Source organism: Accipiter gentilis, chromosome 33 (assembly GCF_929443795.1).
Source record: "Accipiter gentilis chromosome 33, bAccGen1.1, whole genome shotgun sequence".
NCBI classification, from domain to species: Eukaryota; Metazoa; Chordata; class Aves; order Accipitriformes; family Accipitridae; genus Astur; species Astur gentilis.
The window spans coordinates 18857468-18882438 of record NC_064912.1 but is presented as its reverse complement, the minus strand read 5'-3'; the positions used below and the strand labels follow the sequence as shown (position 1 = coordinate 18882438).

Below are 24971 nucleotides of genomic sequence, written 5' to 3'. Positions count from 1 at the left end.
AGATAGGAAAGGGGCCCTTACTCCAGCCTCCCAAAACAAGGGGCTAAACCCTGTAAGCGTTGTGAACTGATGGAGGTCCAGGCAGGGTTTCTGAGAAGCACTCTCCAAGGCTTTGTAACACACCTCCTGACCCTGTAACTGGTCCTCTGCGTCAGTCCATGTGTGTGTAATGACCCTGATAGCACTGTGTTTCTAAAGCAGTATTGCAGGATTGGTAGTGCAGCCCCCAGATGATTGTGGGGGCTGTTGTGAAGGGAAGTCACATTGGGAGCTTTGAAAAGGGATGTGATTGGTAATGCCAGTCTTCAAGTAACAGCTGTTTCCGTGAGAATCCAACCCTGCCAGATTTGACTTCATCTGTGTTTGAGATGTCTGCCTTTCTTACCTGTCTTTAGAGTCGCTGCCCTGAATGGCATATATTCTGACCTTCCAGTGGAGGAACAGAGGAATCTTTATGCTGGGATCAAATACTATCTCATCCAGGATGGTAAATGACTCTATTTTCTTTAAGAAACAATGCTTTAAGCCACTGATGTATGCTACGACATCAGCTGCAATCTGTTACAGGGCGGAGGCTTCACAGATTTTTTTGTGAATTTATATTGTCTCTTCAATGGAAATAGGCTAGGAATATGACAGTAATAAGTGGTATCAGGAATCGTTTCCCTGCCTGAAGGCTTCTTTAATCCAGGATTTTTATGAATCAGCAGTCAGTCCTATGCTGATGTACATCCTGTGCAAATGGCACTTACTGCTTTTGTTGTGAAAGAGCAGTGCAGTGTTTGGTTCTGAGCGCTAAAGAATTCAACTCAGAAATTAGCTCAGAAAGGGGACCCAGGTAAGACATTCCTCTGTCTTTAGGCAGTAGCTTGCATGCAAAAATTTAATGTCCTGCAAAAAGTTTTTGGCAGATTTGAGGGGAGGAAGAAAGGCACTGGTGATTAAATATTTTGAGGGTTGTGAAAGAATGAGGCATCTGTCCTGTCCCATGTGCGTTTGTAATCTGAATGCACAAATGTGGATTTGAGCATGATATGTGATCAGAGGCACTTAGGGAGCTCTGTTGACTGAGTTCTCCGATAGACTGAAGCCTGTCTGCATTTAAAAATCTGCAGTCTCCACTAATTTTCTAATACAGTGCAAGTCTGTAGTTTTATGGTGTCTGCCTGTTTTGCAGGATCAAACCAGAAATGCTACAGTGCAGCTGTTCCAGGTCTTAATTCCACTGCTTGGTTTGAAAATTATCTTGGATCCTTTTTGGAGCATGCTACTGTTGGAGACCTGCAGCTTTTTGGTGATGAACCAACAGTAAGTGCAGGCTCATCATGGTGATGAAGGACCTGCAGTGTGCAAAATACTGTGTACCTGGGAGGCTGTGTTCCTGCCTGACCAAAATTCATGGAGATGCTGCTAGCGCGAGCATTTCTCTTGTTTACTTATGATGCACAGTCACTTCAGTTCTTATTCCCTGCCCCTCCCCCCCAGCCCGCCATCATGATTTCTTGTGGTAGGAGGCACTTGCTCAGAAGTTAGTTTCACATGGGTAATTCTGCAGAAAGCAAACTGGAGTCAATAAGAGGAGTAAACCCGAATTTTAATTCAAGACTGGACCGATGTCTGGGCCTGCTTTAGTGAATGACTGTACCAGGCCTGCATGTGTGAGTGGTGCTGTAGGGACAGGGCCGTGTCCTTTAGCAGCTTTCCCACCTTTGTGCCTTACAGCAGTCAGAGAGGCTTACATGCCTCGGAGTGCAAAGATAAATAAAACAAGGTCCCATTGTATTACCTGAAAACAAAAAATAAATTTTGTTCAAACTGTCCCAAGTGACTGCCAGGATTAAAGTATCCATCTAAATTATTATTTTTTTCCCCGCCGTCGTCAACACCCTCAGCTTCAAAAATTTGCCAGGGATCCAGTCAATATACAGATGATCAGCAATCTCACCTTGCTCCGGGAAACAGCTGTGTACTATACCTCACTTCTGACCTCTGGGCCTGGTTTCTCCTTATCAAGGTATGGGACCTGACCTGACTTCCTACCTGACTTATGGTTTAGCATGGTACTGTGACTTAGCAAAAGTTTGCCGAGTGGTGAGTCTGATGGCAGCTTCCATGAAACCTTTAAAGCATTTTTCTGTTCCTCAGATCATTACATTGCGCTTGATCTTGGGGAGGGCCAGACCATAAGTTCCAAGCCTTTGGGCAATGACTGTCATGCACTGCTGGTCATTAGTTGGTGGCTGGCACTGCATCTTGCATGTTTTTTTGTAGTTTTGCATGACACTGCAGTGCTCTTTATAAACAGGAGCATCAGCATTGTCAGAGCTAAAATGAATCAGGGGAAATGTGCACTGGAAAAGAGCATCCTTTGGAAAAAGAGGAAAGATCTGACAGAGTCACTGTCTGTCGTCCTGGCAACCTCTCCTCCTTGTCTCCCACCTGCAGTCTCCCAGAGAGATTTGTTTGCTACCTAAGCCCCTCGGCAGTGAGCAACCTGAGCAGAGATGACGCTTTGAGCTTGGCCCAGAGGATCAGTGAGAACTGCCCATTGAACCTGAAACACAGAGGAATAACTAGAGAGAGAGCTCCCTCCTCCCTGACAACAGAGGAACTGCAGGTAATCTCCTGTCCAGCCCCATGACTCAGTTCTTCATTCACCTAGACAAAATTTGTGAGGGTTGAGGCTTCAACTCTCATCCCTCCTCTTGTGTACACTCCTGTAGGTCATCTTGCTTTTTTTATTGTGGTGTCTGGGTGGTGTTTCATAATCTGAAAATTCTCAGTGATTGGAGGCAGCCCATTAACAGGCTTCATCACACACATTTGAGGCAGAAAGTCCAGTGATTTAAGATGTCCAAAGGCTGTAGGATCCAATAAGCTCACCTCATTGCTCCTCTGACTTTCTTTTCTGTCTGTGTGGGACCTTTTCAGGTTGCATCCTCTTTGGTGAGAAAGTTTGAGCATTTCCCTCCTGCAGTCCTGCGTGCATTGGGCCAGGCTGCAGTTGGGCTGTCCATATCCGACATTGAAAACAGCATCAGTGATAAAGACCTTGAAGCATCTGTTCCTGCCCTGGGTGAAGTTCGTGGCTGGAACACTGAGCAGTCCAGCACCATTATCAACAAACTGCTCAGCTCTGGCTATCAGGTACAAAGGATAAGGTCCACAAATGCACCTCACACCTGGTAGAGTTAGCTGCTAGCAAATGGTGTTTGGCCCTTCATGTACTCATGCCTGCATGCTTTACCTTTCAGATCCGGGATGGACAGAGCCTGGCGAAGCTAGGGAGCTTGGTGGCTGGCATCAACAGCAGCACGCTTCGAAGTCTGTCTCCAGAAGTGGTCTTGGAAGCCATTAAGTTGCCTGAGTTTGTTCAGCAAATGGTGACCCTGCCCTCTGTTCTAAAAATGACATTTGTGGAAAAGGTGAAGTTGTTTTTTTTTCTTCAGGCGTCATAAATTAGCAAAGCTTCAGTGACTCACAGCTCAGAACACTGGTTACCTGGGGCCAGGCATTGACACACACCTGCACACCCAGACAGCATTCCCTTGGGGGTGTTTGTCATTGCTAAACAGAGTGTGCAGCAGGACAAGCATCTCAAGTCCCTATCACTGTGCCTGTGTAGATGTCCTTGGCTGCCAGCCAGCGTGTCCTGCCAAGCCTCTTGGGGATGTGGGCAGAAGAGACAGTTGTTTTATGGGGTGGTCCTAGAAACTACTCTCCACTGACCTGAAAAGATGCTCTCGGAGAAAGGATATTGTCATGGTTTGGAGTAAGAACATGTGAGAAGTGAAGAAAGCTTAGAAAGTCTCTTTTAGGGTAGACTGATCCTTCAGCAATGCACTATTTCATTCCCCCATGTGATTGTGTAGAATTTGGACACCTCTTTGCCTTTTTTCATGCCATGACTTTAGCCTTCAGGTTGCATGTGTAGCATTCAAGTTCGTTATTCATCCTCCCTCCGGTAGGAAAGACTCTGACCTGTGTTTGGCACCAGAGGCCCTGCCTGTAGCATGTCCTGGGGCGATGGGGTGCCCTGCAGGGTTCTGTGTGAAGCATTAGGGAAATAACATCTCATTCACCACAGCATAGTTCTGCAGTGTGCCTTTGGCATGTTGAGACATTGTTTCTGTTGGCAGAGCAGAAAGACATGCCTCCTTTCTGGCCAGCTGAACGTTTTTAGGGCATAAAGCCAGGAGGTGGGAAACTGATAAGAGGCAGAATCTTTCCGATTCATCAGGACCCCAGGTATTAGTTCCAAGCAACTCTCCTAGTCTGATTAATATATCAAACAGGAAGTATTTCATAGTATTATGACTCTGAGAAATGCCCAGATGATCAGCAGAGGAATTTGCCTGGCTTCTTTCCAGTTTGTCATTTCTTCTCCAGCAATTGTTTTATTTTAGCCACAGTGTTTGAATGATACGTTTTTGTTTTTTTTAAAGATTTCGTCCAGTGTAGACCACCCTGCTGACCTGGTTAAAGGTATTCCTGATGCTCTGGCCAGTTACATTCCAAAATCATTGCTTGTTTTTGGGGAAGAGAAGCCCAATATTCAGGATCTCAACAGTAAAATGTGGACCCGAGAACAGGTAATATGCTGGTGCCTTGTGTCCTTCTTACCCCTCAGTGTCAGCCTTGGACTTTACAGAGCTATGAGCCCACTCTGCAAATCTGTCTGAAAATACAGGTGAATGTTGCAGAAGAGCATGGTAAACCATTGACACTCTGGCTTTGCTTCACAGGCTGCCATGTTTTTCAGTGATGTGATAAAGACAGAGCCTGACCTCAGCAGGTAGCATTTTTCTTCTCTCCTTCCATTTTCCATGTTTGTGTGTGCTTTGATTGCAATTTCCATGATTCCTTTGGTATGTATGGCAGACCCACCATATTCAGTCCATAGCAACAGATGGGAAATACCATGCAAACCCAAATGCAGGCATGTAGCATCAAGATTTACAAGGATGTCAGCTGCAAAAATTACCCATAAACCACACTTGCTTTCTAAAATGACGCTGCTGGCTCAGACTGCACCTGGAACCTTGCTTCTGACTATCTCTGTGGAGGGCGTTTTTAATCGGAGAATATGTCAGTCTTCCACAGTGGTATTCCAGGGATTAAATTTAGTGGGGCTGATATGTCTTTTGTCAGGTCTCGTATCTGAGGTAAAAAATTATGAAAACCATGATATATATCTGGAAAAACAATGGAGTCGGCATTAGTGTCCTTCTGATTTCATAATAGAAGCTTTTCCATATAGAAAGCAATTAAAGTTTTAAGGACTTGTCCCTGAGCTCTCCCAGACTGTGCAAACAATGTTCAGTGGTGAGGGTCTGCACAACTCCATTTCATTTTCAATGTGTGGCTTGTACTGAAAACACAGGGAGGAGACTGATCTTTTAATTCAGGATACAGCAATACTCCTTGGGGTGAAGAGTTTGTCCCTGCATTTCTACTTCCACTACGAGTCTCTAGATTATGTTTATCTGACCAGGTCTCCCACATATGTTAAGACTAGCAGTTTTGAGGAGATGGAGTTTATAGAGCATTAAGCTTTGAGAATGGAGGAGGTTTATGCTTGCTGTATTTGTCATTATATATGTGGGAGATGAGCACCGAATTATCTCCTGAAGTCCTTGCCCCTCTGATTTGCTTTCTGTAAATGTTCAGGCTTTCCCAGTCAGTCCTCCAAGGCTTCACATGTGCAGCTGCCAATGAGATGGAAGCAGAAAGATTTCAGGAGCTGGCCAAAGTCATGAAGAAGAAGAATGTCAAGCTAGGAGAAGACCAGGTCAGTTCCCATATTTTGAAATGCCATATTTGATGTTGTCTTGAAGATAGCAATGAGAATTGTTCAGCAAGAGCAAACTTTCAGCTTAAGGGACTAGAACAAATGTAACCGGTCCTGGGTCTCCATCCCACAGTTCTGAATTTCCCCGAAGAGAGAAGTCAAACCCCATTTGGCTAGGTTTCTCAAGAACCAAAACCTCTGATTTCCATCTTTTATTTTTCTTACTTTGGAGCAGAGTAAAATCTTTATATATGGGGGGAGGGGTTTTCTTATATTTTCATGCTGTTTTCTTTCTTTGATGTAAACTGTGGTGTCCTTTCAGCTGAGTTGCTTAGTGAAGATGGTGACACTGCATGGGATTCCCCAGGATTTAGATAACTATCCGAAAGACCTCTTGCTTTTTTTAAGGTAACTGTGTTATGTTTTTCATGTTGTTGCCTTAGTACTTAGTGGGGAAAAAGAGGTATTACTTTGTAACCTAGCTGGTAATGACTAATTTGTGTTTGATGTGTATTTCAAACTTGTTTAGGCCTCCTTACAGGGGAAAAAAAAATAATCAGATTGCAGAAGTCTTTCAAAAGGGTTTTAAGGTCCTTTCAGATTCAACCATCCATTTAATATAAACAGTATGAAGCTCTTTTTAAACGTGTCTGTTTGGATATGAAACCAGTATGCAGTTTTAGTACTTTCTGGCATCTGTGAGTGTGCTTTTCCCTTAAAGCATCAAAGAAAACAGACAGTAGGGTGGATTTCTTTGTTCTAGTAGCTACTTACTGTGGTTCTGTATCCAAATCCTGAACAATTTTAAGCTGAGTCTCACAATGGGTTCCTTAAGGTGAAAATGAATTTTTAAATATAGACTAGAATCTTTGGGAAGAACAATTGCATGGAGTCTGCAGATGTGGAAGATGTTATACTGGACACAGTATATGTTGAACAGCCTTGAACCTGACTAGCTGTTTGATATCATTTGCTAGAATTCATGGAGTATTTGTTGTTCTAGTCCTTCAGACTATGCAGCAACCGGAAGCTGTAGGCAGTACTTTGCTAATATTGGGAAAGCAAATCTTAATGTTCTGCAAAGAGAGTCATCTCAGCGGAAGCAGCTGCTCTTGGAGGCTTTATCATGTTTGGTACGTGGTGAGGGGACAGCTCTGCACAAGGCTGGGGAGAACTTGGGGTTTAAGAATGCTCTTCTGCAGTGGCATCCAGTTCTATTTAATGCCTCTGTCTTGTATTATTTCAGAAAATTCCTGGCACACAAGTAAACGAGGAAAATGCAGAGATGCTAGGGCATCTGGTCTGTGACCTGGGCGGAGAATACATTAGAAGTTCTGGTGGGAATTTGCTGAAGCAATTAAGTCAGTGTGAATCTTTCCTGCCTGATCAAGAAGAGGCTATTAGAAGTGTCATCAGCAGTGGTAACACTACGTTTGGGTATGAATTTTTCTTCTGAGCATCAGCAAAACAGTTCCCTTAAACAAAACCATTGTCCCATTAAGACCTGAGTGAACTCCAGCCAACCAGCTTCATCAAAAACTTGAATAATTCGTTGCTTTTGAATTTCACCTTGAGCCTTTTACATTGTTTTATTTGAATTCCTTTCAGCTGAAAGGCTTGGCTGGAATTCCACTGAAAAATACATTGTCACTTCTGTGTCTCATCTGCTCTAGTTATAAAAGCTTTTCCTCTGGTCTATTTTTCATTAACCAAACTTCTCTGAGACTGTCCTGATGGACACAGGTGGCCTCTAGCTGTTTGTCAGCCACTGACTTTCAGAAAACATTGTTTCTACCTGTCAAACCAACAGATGCTTGATAAATCTTAACAGAGACATTGTCCAGGGAGGCAAAATATTTTCTCTTCCTGTGTCAAATCCCTGAGATCTTGGCACTGAATTGGACGATAAGTAAGCAGTAGATATTCTTTGGGTTTCATGCTTAAGAAAATAATGTATTTGTTAAATGCCATTTTCCGATCCAGCTGTTGTTATTCATGTTGCTAACAGTTGCTCCTGCTCTTGTGGAATGAAGTGTTGTGTAACAGTAAGTGATCAAAAAGTTTCAGGATTTAAATCTTGTATTTTCTTCAAATGTTACAAGAACATAATCCTAGCAGCTTTTAAGGTGTTTTTTTGTTGTTCTTCCTTGAAAGCTGATTGCTGCTATTTTTTTGTATGCAGGCCTCCTGTAGCATGGTCAGCTTTTACTTTGAATGAGCTTAGTGGATTGATTCCTGTATTGGATCACAGCATCTTGCAGAAGATCCCCAAGGTGTGTTATTCATAGAGGCATGGGGAGTTTGGGAAGCACTCCTAGGTCCTGCAGTGTGGAAGAAGTGTGATGGGGGTTGTTCAGCCCGTGTGTTTTCAGTAGTGTCTTCATTTAAAAGTGTGGTGCCAAAGAGGATGAATGGTCTATGAGAAGTGGGGGTTGATCAAGCTGACAGCCTGGAACTGCAAATCTAGATTGCTGTCATCCTCTTCCTATAACTGTCAGAAGAGTAACAGAAGTGGAAAGCAATAGTAACTATATACAACACTTTGCGAGGAGGTAAAATAATTTATGGGGCATGGGATATGATAGAGTCTAAGCATTTAGAAATTTGCCCTTGGCTCACCAAGGAAAGATCTCTAGGCTTATAGCAGCAGGTCTGCTGCCCATAGTACTTTAACAATGGGGTTTCTTGTGTGTGTGAGTAGCAACTTGTTATGCTGGTGGTATGCCCAAGGTTGCAATATCCCCCCGATGAAACATTTTCTTTGCAGAACGTTTTAACTCTCTGGCTGAAAAACTATGCGCACAATTCACCTCTGTCAAGGGAACAGCTGGCCACCATTGTTGAAGAACTCCTACCTACTAGGCATAAGCGTGCTGATGGTATGGAAGCCTTCCCTGATCCATAATGGCAGCATTCCCCCTGGTATCAGGGTTGACCCTAGTGCTTGTGGGTCTCCCTAAGTGTTTCTGAGTTGAACTATGAAACACTTGGTGGCAGGTCACCCAGGAGGAGGGTGGTACCATCATTGCATACCTGTCCATCTCCAGCAAGGGAGCATTCAAAGCTTGAAGCAAAAGGATTTAACAATGAGCACATTTGATAATTGCTTCAACAGGTTGCCCACCTGACAAGCAGATAACAGAGATGGTTCTTAACGATGACTTGATGCCTATTTACTACACACCTAAGGAGTTACATGCTTGCCTGAAGAATGTCTCTCTGGAGAACCACCTCTCTCGGATGCTGACCTATGCCTTCAGTGTTCAGCAATTAGCTGAGCTGAAGAGAAATCTGGATGAGGTAATGCCAGGCCGAAGAATGTTAAATTATTTACTGATGAGATTTATCAGGGACTTGTCCAGTTAAGTATCTCCAGAGACTGAGACTCCACCATCTCTCTGGGCTCCTCTTCCAACGTTTGGCCACCTTTACTGTGAAAGTATATATTTTTTTAATATCTAATCAGAATTTTCATTGCCTTTTGGCCCTTATCCTTTCACTGTGCAACTCTGAGAAGAGTGTGGTTCCATCCTCCCCATAATCTCCCATTAGATAGTTGAAGACAGTAATAAAATCCTCGCCTAGTCTTCTCATCTTCAGACTAAAAAACCCAGCTCCCTCAGTCCCATTGCCCCACTTGGTATGCTGTGTTCTTCTGCCCTCCCTGACCAGTGTGGTCCTCTGCTGGACTTGCTAGTCTTTGCTAGACTTCGACAAAAGTCTTTCATGTACCAGGGAGCCCAAAACTGGACGTAGTATCCAGATGGGGTCTCGCAAGTGCCAGCCAGATGGAGGGGAATAATCGCTTCCCTTGGTCTACTGGCCATGCTGCTGTTAGGGAAGCCCAGTATTTGATTAGCCTTCACCACAGCAAGGCATACTGACCACTCAGGTCTGTGTTGAGTCAGTTCACAGTGCTTCAGGTTTTGTTCCTTCCCCTGGGCCCTGCTTGCCTGAGCTATCAAGCAGAATAAGGACAGATGTGCTCACGGAATCTCACTGGCTTTGGTTTCTTATTCTTTGCAGACCTTCTGGGCTTTTCAACATTAATTGTGCAAAGAGCATAAATTCATAAGTGCAGGCATGATAATGAGCGTTCATAGCAATAACAGTGGTCTTTCCACAGACATATCCTGATGGGTATCCTGACAGTCTGCTCCCCAAACTGGGCCCCCTCATTTCTCTCATCACCCCTGAGGATGTTTCCAAATGGAAGATAACTTCAGCTGACACACTGGCTGTCTTGCTAAAAGATCAGCCCTCTGATGATCAGGTAAGCATTTGGGTTTGCTTTTCTGCCCATGTTTGTTTCCTGGTTTGGGAGCTGCTGGTTTAGCTTAGTGGGTTCAAAGATGATTGGGTCATCCTTGAGGTCCAAACAAATAGATTTGAAATTATTCAATTTTATTTTTGTAATTATTGCATTTCTTGTTCTTTTGAGGATGAAAACATAAATTCTGATTCAAGCTAACTTTTGAAAAAATTAAATGTGTTTCTAGGCTTCTGCAGTGATTAAACGATATGTTGACTTGGGAAATGCCTTGAATGCCACTGCACTGAATGCAATTGGTACGAGATACGTGTGCCTTCTAAATGCAACCGAGTTGAATATAATAGACTCCAACAGCTTGAAGTGAGTAAAATATTGTGATGCTCTTGGCTTCTTGCAAAAGCACTTTCCTATCAGCAAGTGCATTTTCCTTTTCTCTCCACTCGGTGAGAGGAAATCTAGGAAGCAAGTTATACCTCCTCTGTGTCTAGTTTTAAAAGCCTGCTGTTCTCCATCCTGCCAGGAAGGGCTTGGACTTGCAATCAAACTCTCTTTATTGCAGCTCAGCTGACAACAGATATGGTCTGCATGCATGCTTTTATCTAGAGGCAAAAGAGAGTTAATTAAATTTAATTTAAATTCCTTTGGAAGACTACTAAATGAAATTAATTAACTACATCTTTGCAAACCCTTAAACTTACCATGCACCATCAGAGCCATCATAACTTGGAAGACACGGCATTTTGAGCAGAAGGCTGAGCCATTATTTTTTTCTCTTAGCTTCTCTCCATACCTCTTCTATCTACTGGGGAAAGGGGGTCACCTGTCCTATTTAGAGAATCCCAGGGAGATACTCAGAACTGTTCAAAATCTATACAGGTTGAAGATAATAAAAACTTTTTTCTCCCTAAATCTTCATTTTTCTGCAGACTGGCATCTCTGGATCCTTCAAATTGTACACAGCTTACAAAAAACATCTTATACGCTAAAGCAAAACAGGCTTTCTCAGACAAGAAGTATTTACCTGCTTACTATAACCTTGTTGAACCATATCTAGGTATGTAAAAAAACAGTATGTTATGGGGAAGTAGAGAGGTCTTAGCCAGAAGCTGAATGGGTATCAAATACCATCTAAGATTTGGGAATTTTCAGAGCCAAGTTGTTAAAAGTTCAGTCTTTTTCAACTTGTAGATGGCATGAAATATCCTTGAAAGATTCTGTACCTGACTTAAAGTTGTCCAAATCAATTGTCAGACTATCACAGGGAAAATCAAACTTCTGACTTCTAGGATGGATGAGATCTGCTAGATCCATGAGAAATCAAGCTTCTGTGCTTAATTCTTATCTCACAGCCCTTCTCTGTCACAAAACAAACTTCCCTGTTAAGCCAAGAATTTATTCACAGCCTGAGCAAACTCTTCTTACCCCTCTGTCTAGCACCGGGCATTGTCACAGATTGGTTTAACAGCTAACGCAATAATACCTCCCAGCAAAGTGAAGTAGCATCCATACATTTTGCAGTTAGAACTCACTGCGTTAGCAGCTCCTGCCTAATAAATTTTGGAGACATCATTATAGCTCTACCTTATACAGATACACAACACTGCTCATTTGAGGGCTGTCCTTCGTGCTTTGATATACTTTCTCTTTTTGGTCCCAGGGGGTGCTCCTGCTGTGGATCTCGGAGCTCTAAGCAAGGGCAATGTGAACATGAACATTAGTACTTTTTCGAAGTTAAGAAGAGACTCTTTGCTGGTGAGCTGAATCTTGAAATTATTTGACTCCTTGCATTCCTGTTATGCTAAGTAGTTGGTTTTGGTCACATTGTCCATTGGTGTAAATTGGGAGTCACTCCATCAAATTCAGAATGATGCTAGACCAGTAGAAAGTGGACAATCGGCCTGAAATGTTTTTAAAAATGTAATTTGGAATCATACATGGATGCTAAGCCAGTCTTACTGGGGAATTTCTTTAGAGCAGGCTCTCGTAGCAGTAGTGGCAGGAGCAGGGGACAGGTGTCCACTAGACTACAGTCCACAGCTATGTGACAAATCTTCTAACAAGAGTGTTAGCAGTAATATCGTCAATTTTGGAAGAAAGCCCAGTGATTTGGGCAGGGACTGGGGTGCCCACCTGAGTGTAGGAGACTCATCATCAGAGGACAACAGAAACAGTCTTTGAGGAACCATTGTCATCAGGAAGATTGTCCCAATTGAAACCACTCACCAGACATTTGTCTTTCTTGTTGTTTCTGCTAATAGAAACCTCATTGTTTCCTTGGTCACAGGTACTATTTCCATTGCTGCGTTTACATGTGTAATTCTTGCTGTTTGATTTCTCCTAGAGCCTGACACCTTCTGAGGTTCAGGGCTTGCTGGGGATTAATCTCCGTGATCTGCAGAAATGGCAGAACGATTCTCCCATCCGGGAGTGGGTTCAAACACAGAAGCAATCAGAACTGGATAAACTGCATGTTGGGCTCACAGGGGGGCTACAAGAAGGCTACATGAACATCGTCACACCCAAATTTCAGTGTATGTATTATGTTAGGACCTCAAATTGTTGTGTTTTAAATACTTATTTTTGGGTTACAGCAAGGAGAAAAACTGCCTTGTGGAAGCAAAGTGCTTCAGTTGTCTGTAAAAGAGAAGTGAGTGCACGAAGCTCAAGTAAGTGGTGGCCTTGGGCAGCACTGCCAAACGGCTCTGCTCCTGCTCTCAGCAGTGCTTGTGCCAAGGCCCTGGAAAGTCCTGCTGGCTGCTCTTGTGCTGAGAGAGCAGACTGTTGATCTGGGCTACTGTGGACCCTTTCCAGTGGCACATGTCACTACTCATCCACCCAGCCCCGTTAAAGTGCACTGGGCAGTGCTCACCTCCTTCCTTCACCTCCCGGTGTTGAGGGGCAGCAAGTTCATTTCTGCTGAGGAGCCTTAAGCCTTGCAGAGGAAATTCTGGGTCCTGTATGAGAAGCAGTCCTGTAATCCCACTGAGAGCATCCTCACTGCCTGACCATCTTAATGGAGAGCACTTCCAGAGCTTCCTCCTCTGCTGTGTGGTGGATTTGGGTTATGACTTGGTGGTGCTATTAGGAGTGGCTGTTTACCATAGTTAGAAAGCCCTTGTTAGAAAGCTGAAGATCTTCCCTGGATGTGGCATAAAGAGATGTTCACCCCCATGGGGCAACAGTTCAATCATTGATTTCTTTGCACTAATGTCTGCTCTTTTTCCTCTAGCGCAATCCGCAGCCTCTCTGAGTGCTGTGGCCATGACGCTCCACCTCCTGCCTGCTCTGCTTATCAGTTTCCTGATGACGTCAGTCTTGTCTTGAACATCTTCTCTCAAGAAAAAGCAAGATGAGGGGGACCAGCCTGTGACCTGCCCTGAGGCCTGTCGGGGACAGCCACGACTGGGGGGCGAGGGGGTGCTCACTGCTAGCAGGCAACTGTTATGCAGCCCAGGGTTCACTTTTAGGTACTTTTGTCTTTCAAATCACTCGAAAAAAACCCAGAGCTCTATCTGAAGGGAAGATTTCAGACTCTTCAGAGCAGGATCTCTGCCTTTTGTACAGACTAAGCCTGGGTGAGCCCCAGCCATATTACTGCAACACAAATTATGTCAATATTTTACTGCGCAACCCTGGTGGGTTTAAGGGTGTGCAAATTGGCTGTTCTGCATGTTAACGATTACATTTCTCAAAGAGCCTGATCTCTTGACACTGCCAAGACCTCAGAGTGGGAGTGGAGTTTTCTGGCTGATTGTAAATGAACAATGGAATTAAGTAAAAAGAAGCAAATTGATGAGTTGCCCGTGTCATCTCTTCATTCAGACTGCCTGTGCCTTCGTATCTGCAGCTATTGGTCCAAATTAAATGGTCAAAAACCCCAGACATGCCTGTCACTTTTCTTTGGTGTTGACTGCTCTACACGAAAGAGGTGAAGTTGTTCTCAGCTTCCTCGTGGGGAGGGTATAAGAACTTTGTATAAGATTTTCAACAATTTTTTTTCCCACTCATTTGGGAATTTTGGTCCAAAAAAGCCTCAGTGCAACCTGTATCCAGCCCCTGAAATCCCCCTTTTCCCCCACGAGGACAGCCTGCCTGCAAAGACATTATAAATGTTCATTGTCCGTGCTTTACAGGAGGAGAACAGGAGAGCCTGGTCTGTCCTTTGCTGCAGACTTCTGGGTGGCAAGAGACACTTCCCCACTGTCTGCTTCCCGTGGTGCTTGGGCACTAGCTAGGGTGGGAGAGAGCCCAATTAAGAGAGTCTACTTTTTCAACCACATTGATCCCCTGACAGAAATCTTGATTTGCTTCTTTGTGCCTTGACTCACTGTCAACAAATGACATTCAAGAATCACCTCGGCCTGTGGAGAATGAAACTAGGAAGTGGAAGATCTGCAAGTTGGAGGGAGAAACGCTCTCTGGTAGTAGAGCTGTTGGAAGAGGAGATACGAGATAATGAAGAAAGAGCAAAAGAAGTGGAAACTTTAGATTTAAGCTAGCTAGAAAAACTACATTACAAAGCACTGAGCACATCAAAGAACACATTTGATTAGGGAAAAGAAGTTGATTGATGTTTTATTAAATAGCATTGCAACAGTAATCAAGATAAACTATTGTCAGTCATCCCTCTAACTAGGCTTTGCATGGTTTGAACAGATCTTGATCAAAAATCTAAGTTTGCGAAACAAGTTAAATACAATTTAGTGGATCTCTGAGCTTTCAGACTGCGTTGCTGGGCCATATTCTGCTTCTTTTGCAATGGCCAGTAACTCCGATCCCTGAGTTGTCCCACTGTTTCAACAGACCCCGGTGGGACTGCTTAGAGGTAAAATACCAGTCAGTGTGAGTAAAGCTGGCAGAACTGGGCCCACTGTCAGCATTTATGCATTGTCAGACCAGTCAATATTGCTGGTAATTATATTACATAGAGCAACTAGCTAGTAAGTACCTGTTGGGCTGCTTTGGGCTGGAAAAATACCTATCCTCCTTTCACTGCCCAGCCTCAAAAATAATAAGCAAATTCTATGCTGGTATCAAATGGACAATCTCTGTTCTTTCCCTGGGTTTCTGCTTTTCAGCAGGGAATTTGCCAGCACCGTTATTTTGCAGGATGGTGAAAATGACAGGAGGGATCCGGTGAGTGTGGTGCTGGAGGTGGCAGTGTCAGAGGAGCGCTCGCAGCAGTGAGCTTCCCACGGCCGTAGTCAGTATGTGCACTAGGCAGGAGGAGAGTCTGGACCCCGATCCTAGGTGGAGAAGACAGATGAGAAAGAATTGGATTATCCAGGTAAACAGCATGCCTGAGCTGTGAGGGCAGTAGCGTTGCTTTGGGACTCGGGTACCCCGGAGGGTCGCACGTGTCACGACAACACTTCTGCCTTTTTTGACATTGCCCGTCCCTGCACCTCAGGCCCTGACCTGCTCCCCAGTTAGAAATGTCACCTGGCCCTGAATAGTTGGCAGGACTGAGTTTTTTCTTACTTTCACCAGCGCAAAGCAGGAGTAAATCTGTTTGAGTCATTAAAGCTATGGATGTAGTTCTGCCAGGTTAAATGACTTCAGATTTTAGCGCTTTTACAGCAATGCCTAGCCAGAAATACTACATGCAGCTAAAATCTGGATGGCCGTATCCTTGCCTTGTGAAAAATTGTATGGTGTGCTGGTATTGACGGAATTACTCCAGCTTTCTGCAGAGCGGCTGAGGGATGCTGCGTGCTCAGAAGGCGATGACGCATCTTAAGGTGCACCTTGCCAGATGTAAACATGTGGAATCTGAAGGCACCGTGCTCCAGATCCAGGGCTGTAACGCCCCATAGAGACACATCGCTACCTGTCCAGCCCGTAACTGCTGGGGTTCCTTGTGGATAAGCAGCACATCAGTATTGAATCTGGCCAGGAACAAGGTGGATCAGCTACTGCTTGTTGGTGAAGACTTCTGCCTCGCCATCGGTTCCTAAGCTTTTCCCGACTCCGAATGTTCACAGCTTACCAGCTTCGGGTTGCAGGTTGATGTATCCGCCGGGTGTTGGTCTCGGTGGCTCTGGCACTCCTGTGGGTGTTTCTTTAGTGGTCTCGCTGCTGGTGGTGGTGGAAGAGGGGCCGGGAAATGCCGGGGGGGCACTGGTCTTGCAAGCCGACGTTGTCGACTTGGCTGCCGGGGAGATGACGCTCTTTTGGGTGGAGAGGGTGGAGTTGGGAATCGGGGTGGGCTTGGGAGGGAGGTTTGTTTCTGGAGCGGGGTGGGCAGTAGCCCCAGGTGCTGGGGGGTTCACGGACACCAGTGGGGTGCTGGTGTTAATAGCCGGGTTAGTAACAGCGCTGGTGGTGGTGCTGGTGGCCCCACGTGTGAGAGCAGGGGGTGGGACGGAGCTGGGAGAGGTGGCGTTGGGGTTGCCAGAAGCAAGGATGGTGGTGAGGAGGGTGACGGCGGGGGGGGTGGCTTTATTTGGGGTGGGGGACTGGTGGATGGAGCACGGGACGATGGAGCCGGTGGTCGGAGCAGGTCGGGCGGTGGAGGTGGCAGTGGGACTCACAGCACTGGGGGCAGTGGTGTGAGCACGTGGGGGAGTGTTGTTAGGGGGGGTCGGGCTGATAGTGCTTGGACTGGGGGCTTTGGGGGGGCTGGTACTTGAATTAGGGGTAGGGTGGCTGCTAATGGCAATAGGGCTGGGGAGAGTGGGGAGGGTGGTGGGCGCGGGGACGGTGACCGTGGGGGTGATAGTGGCCGAGGCGGTGGGGTGAGGAGGGGTGGCCGTCCCCGTGGGGCTGGGCTCCTCCGTGCCCCCTTGCAGGCCGATTCCCAGGGTACAGTCCAGTTCCCGCTGGGACTGTTTCTTCACCCAGCGCATCACCGAGGTCTCATTTTCAGCTTCCTTCAGGTAACGGAGGTTTTCTCCAAGCAGATTTTTCACATCCATGACACTGAGTTTCTGCAATACACGTACAACATCTTTGTTCATCCTCGCAGCCCGCATCACCATGAAATGCTTTTCTAATGGGACTGCAGAAATAACTTCCAAAAGAAAATTTAAAAAGGTAAAAAGATAGAGAATTGGTGATCTGATGGGGCTGCAGCCCCAAACCCCACCACTCAGCCCTCGGCTAGCCCTGCCCTTCAGCCAGGAAAAGAGCAGCAGCGTACCGGGGACGTACCTGCAGTTCGTCAGGATTTAGGGAAAGAAAGGTCTCTATGTCCATGTCTATGGCAACGCCAGCTTCAGCCAAGTCTTTCAGGTCCTTCGCTGGAGCTCCCCCTTAAAGAAAGCATATGGGGCACCTAGACACGTGCAAACACTTCCAACATTTTTTGAGGGGTTCTGGAGACCGCTAGACATGTCTCTAGTGTGTCTAAACCTCCCTGGCCGAGGAAGAGATACCCAACCTCCATCACCACGAGAAGGAGGGCAAAGGATGAAACACCTACCCAGGTACGGCCAAATCTGGCAATAATATGCCCTGGTGGTGCCAGCCTGGTCAGCAAAGGCCTCCTGGGCTTTTCTGTAGAGTTGGTCCTTCTTGATTTGAGAGCAAGAAGAAATGTTTAATTGTCCAGCAGTCCTGAGGAGAGGGAGGGTCACAGGTTAGAGCCGGGGGCACCACCCCAAACCACAGCTAAAGCCTTTTTGTTGGCGGGGGGAGATGAGCGGTCTGTCCCTGCCCACGGTGCCGGTGGCTCAGGCAGGAGCTGGGAGCAGGACGCGGCCATCCCACCGTGCTGCCTGCGAGCGGGCAGAGCTGAAAAGGAGGTGGGAGTCTGCCATCCCACCATCTGCTTCGCCTGTGATCCCAGGGGCCTCGTAGGACTGAAAAGCATCCCTAAAAAGTGGCGTACCTGATTGCCGCTGGAGGTATTTGATTGATCTGCTTCTCCTGCAGGTTGCACAGGTTTCTCCCACCGATTTTCTGAAGCAAGGGCCCGGTCAAGGTGCCCCCCAGGGCCAGGTACCTGCTGAGCAGCTGCTGGACCTGGGAAACAGAGTTCACGCAGTTGCACGCAGGCAGGGAAGAAAGATGCTCCCGGTAGAAACGCATATACTGTAAAACCACTGTGGTACCCTCGGGCAATACCTTCACCCCGAGCTTGGCTTGGGCACCGAGCGGTCCCAGTTTGGGTTCACCAGCACCCGTCCCCCGCTGCTGCCGTGGGTTTACCTGGGAAGCCTCCCACTTGCCATCCGAGGGGTCGAGCAGGGCCGAGAGCGTGTTGCTGGATGTCACCGGCCACCGGCTGATCTCCTCCGCCGTGTACTGGCGGGACAGCGGCCCCAACAGCTTCAGCTGCTCCTCCGGGATCTCCGAAGGGTAAATCTGTAGGGTCGGGTCAGTGGGGCAGAAAAGAGGGTCAGGGAAGGGAAAATAAGGCAGAAATGGGCGCAAAGGACCCGCTCGGATGCTTTCATCCCCGTGGCCGGTGATGCCCATTCCTGCAGCGGGTCTCGCCTGTCCTGGAGCGTGCCCACGCTAACAGGGGGCTGCGTGGGGGGCTCCTGCCCTGTGTCACCCATCACCTGCTCCAGCTTTTTTTTCATGACCCGGAGGTACTCCACGGTGAGCGGCTGTTCCAGCAGAGGCTTCAGGTTTGCTTTTAAAACTTCATTGCTCAGGCACAGGTCGAACTGCTCAGCGGTGTCGTAGCTGATGAGTAAGAAGGGGTCGGAGACGGTGCTGGCGGTGATGGGCTTGGACAGGCAGCCTGCAGGCAGGGAGGGCATGTCAGGCAGATGGTGTTTCCCCCCTTCCCGCCTGGCCCTGGTCCTGCCACGGGGCCCCAGAGCCCCTCGGAAGAGCCCCGGTGAATGAACAGGGAATCACAGTAACGTGGCTCAAGCCGTCCTGCTGGCTGGGACTGTGAATCATCCTCCCATCCCCTGGGTCCCCAACCTATGAAGATGCCTTATTCGCTTTCATTCCTTAAAGTTATTCCTGAAGAACTGGGTGATGTTTCTGCAGGCCCGTTAAAGGCAATTAAAAACACTCCAGTAAGGTGAATCCTTTCCCACGTCACCCACACGAGCATCCTCCAATCTTGCAGCATCTTCCCAAGGTGCTGCCCCTGCCCAGGAGTTTTCTCCCCTCCTCGGCTCCTTCCCGGCTGCTGCCGCCGTATTCCTGCTCCCAGGTAAGAGCAAACACACCAGCGTGCTGTAAGGACGTTTCCCCCATCTCCCCAGTTAATTTTATGAGAATCCCACGGCTTTCTCCCTGGTCCTGTCCCCCTCCCTGGGGGTACCCAGATGCTGACCAGCCTGGGGGCATTTCCCCCCATCCCAAGAGCTCTGAACTGGTCCAGACTGGCTGCAGTGAAGGGAAATGCTCACGGTCTGCGCTCCGCTTCAGCCTGGGATGAGATGAAGCTGCTGCTGCTGCAAAGGCCCTGAGGAGGGTCAGGGACTTCTCCCGCTGGGAACGTCCCTGGCTGCCGTACGCAGCCACGATGCTTCTGCCGAAAGCCTCTCGCGCTGCCTGCCGGGGGTGGGCAGAGGGTGCTGGGTCCCGCAGCCTCAGGGCTGGCCTGGCTGATGGGCGCAACTCGCCCCAAGGTCTTGAGGAGGGGGCTTACCTCGGCCACCAAGCTCAGCGTGGTCTGGTTCAAAGCCAGGACGAGCGGCCCCAAATTTTGCAGAGTCTGTAAATCCCAGCTCGAAGGATCCCTGTGGCCATCGGGAGAAGGACCAGCTCAGCATCCTCATGGCTACGCCATCCCTTCTGCTTGTCACCCACCCCCCGTAAGAGCAGACGAGGGCTCCTTACCCGTATACCGTGCCCCCCCCGAGGAGCACGGCATTGAGGGCATCCCGCTGGGCCCCCGCCAGCGCTGAGCAGAGCTTCAGGTTCTCCAGGACGCCGGGATCCGAGGCCGTGATGGTCTCTGGCTCCATGTCGCACACCAGTGCCCCGAGGCTGCCGAGCTGCTCGGGGCGCAGGCGGCTGCTCTTCACCCCCTGGGAGACACAAACCAGCCCTTGTACAAACCCTTGGCGAAGGGTTTGGGGGGGGGGGGAAACACCGGCCACCCCCTGCTCGTCACCCACTCACCAGGCAGGCCAGTGCCCCACGCAGCAGCCCCGTCCGTCGGGCTGAGCCCCTGGGCAGCAGGTCCAGGTTCCCACGGGAAACCCGGGCGTAAAAATCTCCGCAGGTCCCACCGCGCACCTCGGCCGAGCTGCGGGGAGCAAGAGTCAGCGCGGCAGGGAGGAACAGGGCGAAGGGCTTGTCGTGTCCGGGCAGGAGATTTTTTGTGTTGTTTTTTTGTGGGCATGGGGAAAGTAGTTTTAAACTGTTGCTCCCTTCTGAGCAATGAGCTGCCGAGTTGCACGGGGTTGGGGGGGGTCTCTTACCCAGAGAGGAGTGGGGTGAGGAGCAAACCAGGGGGTCTGCAGGGCTGGAAACGCCCCGTGTGGGTCTGAAGGTGCCCACGGACGATTTTCGTAATACTCTTCCCCACGCAGAGCTCCTGCGTGCCCCAGCGCGTGCCAGGGCCACGCCGGCGAACGCTGCGTGGCGTGATTCAGCACTGAAACCGCAGCCGTGTGCCACCCTCGATACTCACTCAAAGAAGAGCAGTAGGTCTGGCGGGTACCTGCCGAAATCGGCCGTCAGGTTCTTGGCAGCGAGCAGCTTGGCCAGGCAGGACAGCTGGGCAGAGAGCGGTTTGTCTTGTCAATACCAAGGCAGCGAGACCCCCCTTCACCCCGGCACCCCCCCGGTTCCCCATGCCCCATCAGGCTCCATAAGGTTTGCAGCCCCCATTCCTACCCCTGCCCACCTGGGCACCGCTCAGCTCCGCTGTTTTGTTTTGCAAACCCTGGGCAAACGCGAGGATGTCGGCAGCAGGCAGGTCGCTGGCTGGGATGCACTGGAAACCTTGCAGGACCGAGGCTGAGAGGCTGCGTTGGGGAGGCACCGTTGCATTTCACCATCTACTTTAGCTCGCCAACACCCCCGTGGAGGATGAACCCGCTCGTTCCCTTAGGAAATCCCCCTTCACCCCGACCACGGCTGCGTGGGGTAAGTAGGAATAACGTGGGATGGCATGAAAATGTCCCCTAATGCCAATGCTGAAGGGGGTGCTGAAGGGGGTGCCCTGCAGGCAGGAGGGTGCCCGTCCCCACAGCCGGGGTCGTGGCAGAGGTGCCCACCATACCCCGGGCTTGGGGTGAGGGAGAAACCAGGAAAGCCCGGATTTCGGTTCGGGGGAGGCTCCCGCTGCATCTGCGTCAGCCCCGTAAAGGAAAGGAAATTCTTGGTGTGTTTGTGCTACAACAAAAGCCGATGCAGCTGAAATCCCAGCCTGGGTGCCAGCACCAGAACTGGCTGCGCAAGGCTGTAAATCCTCTCCAGCCCAAGTGACCTGTCACAGCAGCCGTGACATGGATGTGGGGAGAAACGCAACACCCACCCACGCCAGTCCCACTGCCTGTGCCCCCCCGAGACCCCTCCGCTTCTCAGAGCCCCCGGCTGGGCCTGATACTTACTCAGCGTGTTGCCCAGTGACAGACAGGACGGCTCCGATGACCAGGGCAGCCTGGGGAGGAGGATGGGGGGGACGTTCAGCCTCAGCAAAGAACAGGAAAAAGGGTTTTTAAACCCAGGGATCAAGCATGGAACGGGATGTGACCTAGCCAGCGCGTCCAGACCAGCAGCTGCTGCCCACGAGCTGCAGGCAGCTGAAAACTGCAGCAGCCCTGAGGCTGCTCTGGGTTACGCGTGGAGGCAAAAGCCACCATAGCTGCTCTCAGGAGTGGGGACCCTTCAACAGCGGGTCTGTCCCTGCATCTCCGGAGCTGGGGGGGCTGGGTGCCCATCAGGTTTAGGGTCCCAGCCCTCAGTTTAGGAGCAGGGCAGGGAGGCTGCCAGGCAGCGGGTGAGCAAGGGACGGGATGGGACAGGGACAGGACCACGGGCTGCACTGGGGGGCAGTGGGGAGGCGATGGCTTTGCCTCCCTGGAGCTGAGGACTGGGGTAACCGTGGCAGCTCTGCCGCTCCCGGCACCAGCTGCAAGGTTTTCCAAAGCCCTGGTATATTCGGAGCCACGGGAGCAACCGGCGGCGACTCACCGCTGCTGCTTTCATGAGGTCTGCGGAGAAACCTGCAACGAAGCGGGAGCGGGTTATAAAACATCCATGACCATATGTACCAGCGGTCGGGGGCTGTTCTAAAGCAGCTCCAGGTTTAAAGTCTGGGAAGCGCCTTTTCTTTGTCAATTGAATAATGTTTAGTAAATGCTGGTGAACTCTATGCAGCAAACAGCTCCAGTCCCGCCCTGCAGCCTGCACCAGCCCAGGCAACCCGGGATGACTCAGGGTCGCTTTAGAAGACAAAAAGTGATAAATCTGCCCCTGGAAATCTGTCTGTGCAGATTTCTAACGCGGTGATGGCTGCAGCCAGGAAAAACTCCCACTGCCTGCCGATGCCGACGGGAGCACGCGGCAAAGTGCAGGGAGCGGGTTGGGAATGAAAAGCAGAGCAGGCTGGAGCATCCCCTGTTCTGGGGGGTGGAAGGGGTTCCCGGGACAGGGTCAGCTTTTGGGGAACAAGGTGTAACTCACGGAGGCAGAGGGCGATGGCTGCTGGGGCCGAGGCTGCCCACACCATGCTTGCTGCCTGTGCTGGGGCTTCGTCCTTGGCACCGGTCAGGCGAGCAGAGAGCGCAAACGGGGAGCCCTGTCCCACGCTCTGGGACGGGGCTGGCTGCCGGACGGGGTGGGAAGGCGCTGGGTGGTGGTGGGGGTCCCGCAGCCGATTCTCTTGTCTGGTGCTGGGGCTGGAGCTGTGGGAGTACAGCGGCTCTGAGTGCTCACCCCTGCTCTGTGAGTGCCTGCACAAACCCCCTGCAACCAAGGGAGAGATTTTAAATCCTATATAATAGAAAACAGAATCTCATTCTCCATCCGTTATTAAAAGAAATTCCACAATAACTTGTCCTCTCTGACACCCAGAGCCCCACTCCTGCCTGTGCCCTGCAGGGACAGGATCCCCCTCCATCCCCCAGCTCCGCACGGGACCACGCCAGCACAGACTGGGGGAAATCCAGTGTAAACCAGTAGAGGAGCACCAGCAGGCATTGCCCTCTCCCTGTACCCGGCTCCATACCCCTCAGCTAGAAACCGATAGAAAATACATCCCCGCTCTAGAAATGCCATCGATGGGCTGCCCAGAGCAATTAGCTTATTGCCCTTCGACCTAGATGCGAGTAATTTTTCCGCCAAGTCTCCTTCTGTTCCCTAAATCCCACCGGTGGCCTTGCTGAGTTGCTCTCTGTCCAGGGGGGATTTGGCTCAGGGATGAGGATTCGGCGCTGCTCAGCCGGGGAAGGTGCTCACCCACCTGCGATGGCCGGGGATGGGCAGCGCCGGGGACGGCTCGGCACTTATCTGCTGCGGGGTGGGGATGTTGCTCTGAAAACGGGGTGTGACGGGGCAGTTTCTCAACAGTGTTTTGTAAAGCTGCTTTCTCTCCTGGTTTTGGTTTGGTTTTTTTTTTTTTTTTCCTTCTCCTTTGTAAAGGGTCACTTTGAACTTTGGGGCAAATGAGTTAAATCCTCTGGTTTGGTGATTTCTGCGCTCCTGATGGAGACAAAGGTCCTCCCAGTTAGTGAAAAACCTTTGAGCCATTCAGGGGTATATTTTATAGGGCAACTGGAGTGCAGAACAGACAAGTCCTCGATGATGGGCTCAGCACCCCTCCGGGAGGTCCTCCCCTTGTGCCCGTCCTTTTTGCCTTGACCATGGACAATTTTTTATAGCTTTCTCCCTGCAGTTTCCGATCCCGCTCTGAAACGCCATCCAGCACGTGCCATGAAGAAGGAAACCAAAAAGAAAGGAAGCGAAGCCTTTCCGAGGAGCCCGATGCTGTGCGGCAGCAAACGTTATCCGCACATTTATCCCGAGCAAAGGGAAGGGTGAGAGCAGTCGGCTGGGCTGGCACCACCCGCTCGGCCGGGTTTGGGGGCATCAGCCTTGGCGAAGGGTCCCTGGACCTGTCGGCACAGCGCGGAGCGGGGTTTGCCATCCCCCGGTGCTCCCGGCTGGTGCCCCCATCGCTGTCCCCCACCGAGCAACCGGTCCTGCAGCACCAGGGCTTGGTCAACGCCCGCGGGTGTTTCTGGTTTCTATTTTGGAAGGCTTTGCTGTAAAAACAGCTTTTTGTTGGAGTGGTAAAATTACAGAAACTTGTTTGCTACGAGGCTGCCGATGGGACGCGGCCCCTGCCCCGGGCTTGCCAGCCAGAGGTGGCTGGAGCGGGAGGACAGGGGCAAATTCGGGGCCCCTTTGCAGGTCACTGCGTCCACCGTGTCCCTGTGGAGCTTAAAACCGGCCCCGGAACAACCCCAGGGGCTGTGGAAGAGCAGGTATGGGAGCATCCACCCCAAACCCGACATGCTGGGAAGCATCTGCCGAAGCCCCTTCCCGCAGGGACCTCGGCGGGTCGGTGGTGGGCAGTGCTGCTGCCGGAGGCAAGGAAGCACCGACGGCATCTCCCCTCCTCTTAACCAGCCGCTTCTCCGTCCTTGCCGGGTTTATAATCTTAAAAATCTCACAACTTGGAGACTGCAAATAATTCCTTTGGGTCTTCTTTTGCTTTTCCAGCTGCTCCAACCCGAGGAATGACCATTGATGTGCAAGAGTTATATAGAAATCATGCGTGGCGGCAGCTTTCCCTATGCACCCCCTAAACACCGGCAACCCCAGGGCTGCTCCCTCACCTCCTTGGCGAGGAGAGCTGCGGTGTTTTGAAATTAGGAGTTTTTCTTCCGCCTCCGTTATTTAGTTCGGGACGATCCCAGCCGCTGGTGTTGGTCAGGGCGAGCAGCGGGCAGGGACAGGCAGGGGAAGGACCAGGACACTGGCATCTGCCCCAGCCACCTCGGACATCCTTGGTCATCGGTGTGAGAATTACTAAATCCG

At 49.6% G+C, this 24971-nt stretch overlaps 2 protein-coding genes across 5 annotated transcripts in view; one reads left to right on the top strand and one right to left on the bottom strand.

The window, feature by feature from the left end:
- LOC126034159 (mesothelin-like) overlaps nucleotides 1-13845 on the top strand; it is a 37242-nt gene extending 23397 nt beyond the window's left edge. For all 4 annotated transcript variants that reach the window (XM_049791564.1, XM_049791565.1, XM_049791566.1 and 1 more), the window contains 21 exons: nucleotides 396-487; nucleotides 1178-1308; nucleotides 1893-2014; nucleotides 2446-2617; nucleotides 2932-3147; nucleotides 3255-3425; nucleotides 4446-4592; nucleotides 4746-4795; nucleotides 5671-5791; nucleotides 6114-6199; nucleotides 6795-6924; nucleotides 7038-7228; nucleotides 7974-8064; nucleotides 8559-8670; nucleotides 8907-9091; nucleotides 9918-10064; nucleotides 10291-10424; nucleotides 10991-11118; nucleotides 11722-11816; nucleotides 12406-12595; nucleotides 13294-13845. In XM_049791564.1, coding sequence (XP_049647521.1) covers nucleotides 396-487; nucleotides 1178-1308; nucleotides 1893-2014; nucleotides 2446-2617; nucleotides 2932-3147; nucleotides 3255-3425; nucleotides 4446-4592; nucleotides 4746-4795; nucleotides 5671-5791; nucleotides 6114-6199; nucleotides 6795-6924; nucleotides 7038-7228; nucleotides 7974-8064; nucleotides 8559-8670; nucleotides 8907-9091; nucleotides 9918-10064; nucleotides 10291-10424; nucleotides 10991-11118; nucleotides 11722-11816; nucleotides 12406-12595; nucleotides 13294-13388 — 2806 coding nt within the window. In that variant the 3' untranslated portion in view covers nucleotides 13389-13845. The remainder of the gene's footprint in view (nucleotides 1-395; nucleotides 488-1177; nucleotides 1309-1892; nucleotides 2015-2445; nucleotides 2618-2931; nucleotides 3148-3254; nucleotides 3426-4445; nucleotides 4593-4745; nucleotides 4796-5670; nucleotides 5792-6113; nucleotides 6200-6794; nucleotides 6925-7037; nucleotides 7229-7973; nucleotides 8065-8558; nucleotides 8671-8906; nucleotides 9092-9917; nucleotides 10065-10290; nucleotides 10425-10990; nucleotides 11119-11721; nucleotides 11817-12405; nucleotides 12596-13293) is intronic.
- Nucleotides 13846-15227: 1382 nt separating this feature from the next.
- On the bottom strand, nucleotides 15228-24948 carry LOC126034257 (mesothelin-like protein). Its single transcript, XM_049791735.1, has 14 exons — nucleotides 24770-24948; nucleotides 22614-22834; nucleotides 22122-22153; nucleotides 21539-21588; nucleotides 19815-19964; nucleotides 19624-19714; nucleotides 19376-19526; nucleotides 18572-18789; nucleotides 18216-18371; nucleotides 17896-18029; nucleotides 17488-17621; nucleotides 17217-17317; nucleotides 16054-16993; nucleotides 15228-15310 (listed from the first exon to the last, which is right to left on the bottom strand). Exons 1-14 carry the CDS (start codon nucleotides 24946-24948, stop codon nucleotides 15228-15230), a joined length of 2640 nt encoding a protein of 879 aa, XP_049647692.1.
- Nucleotides 24949-24971: the final 23 nt, after the last annotated feature.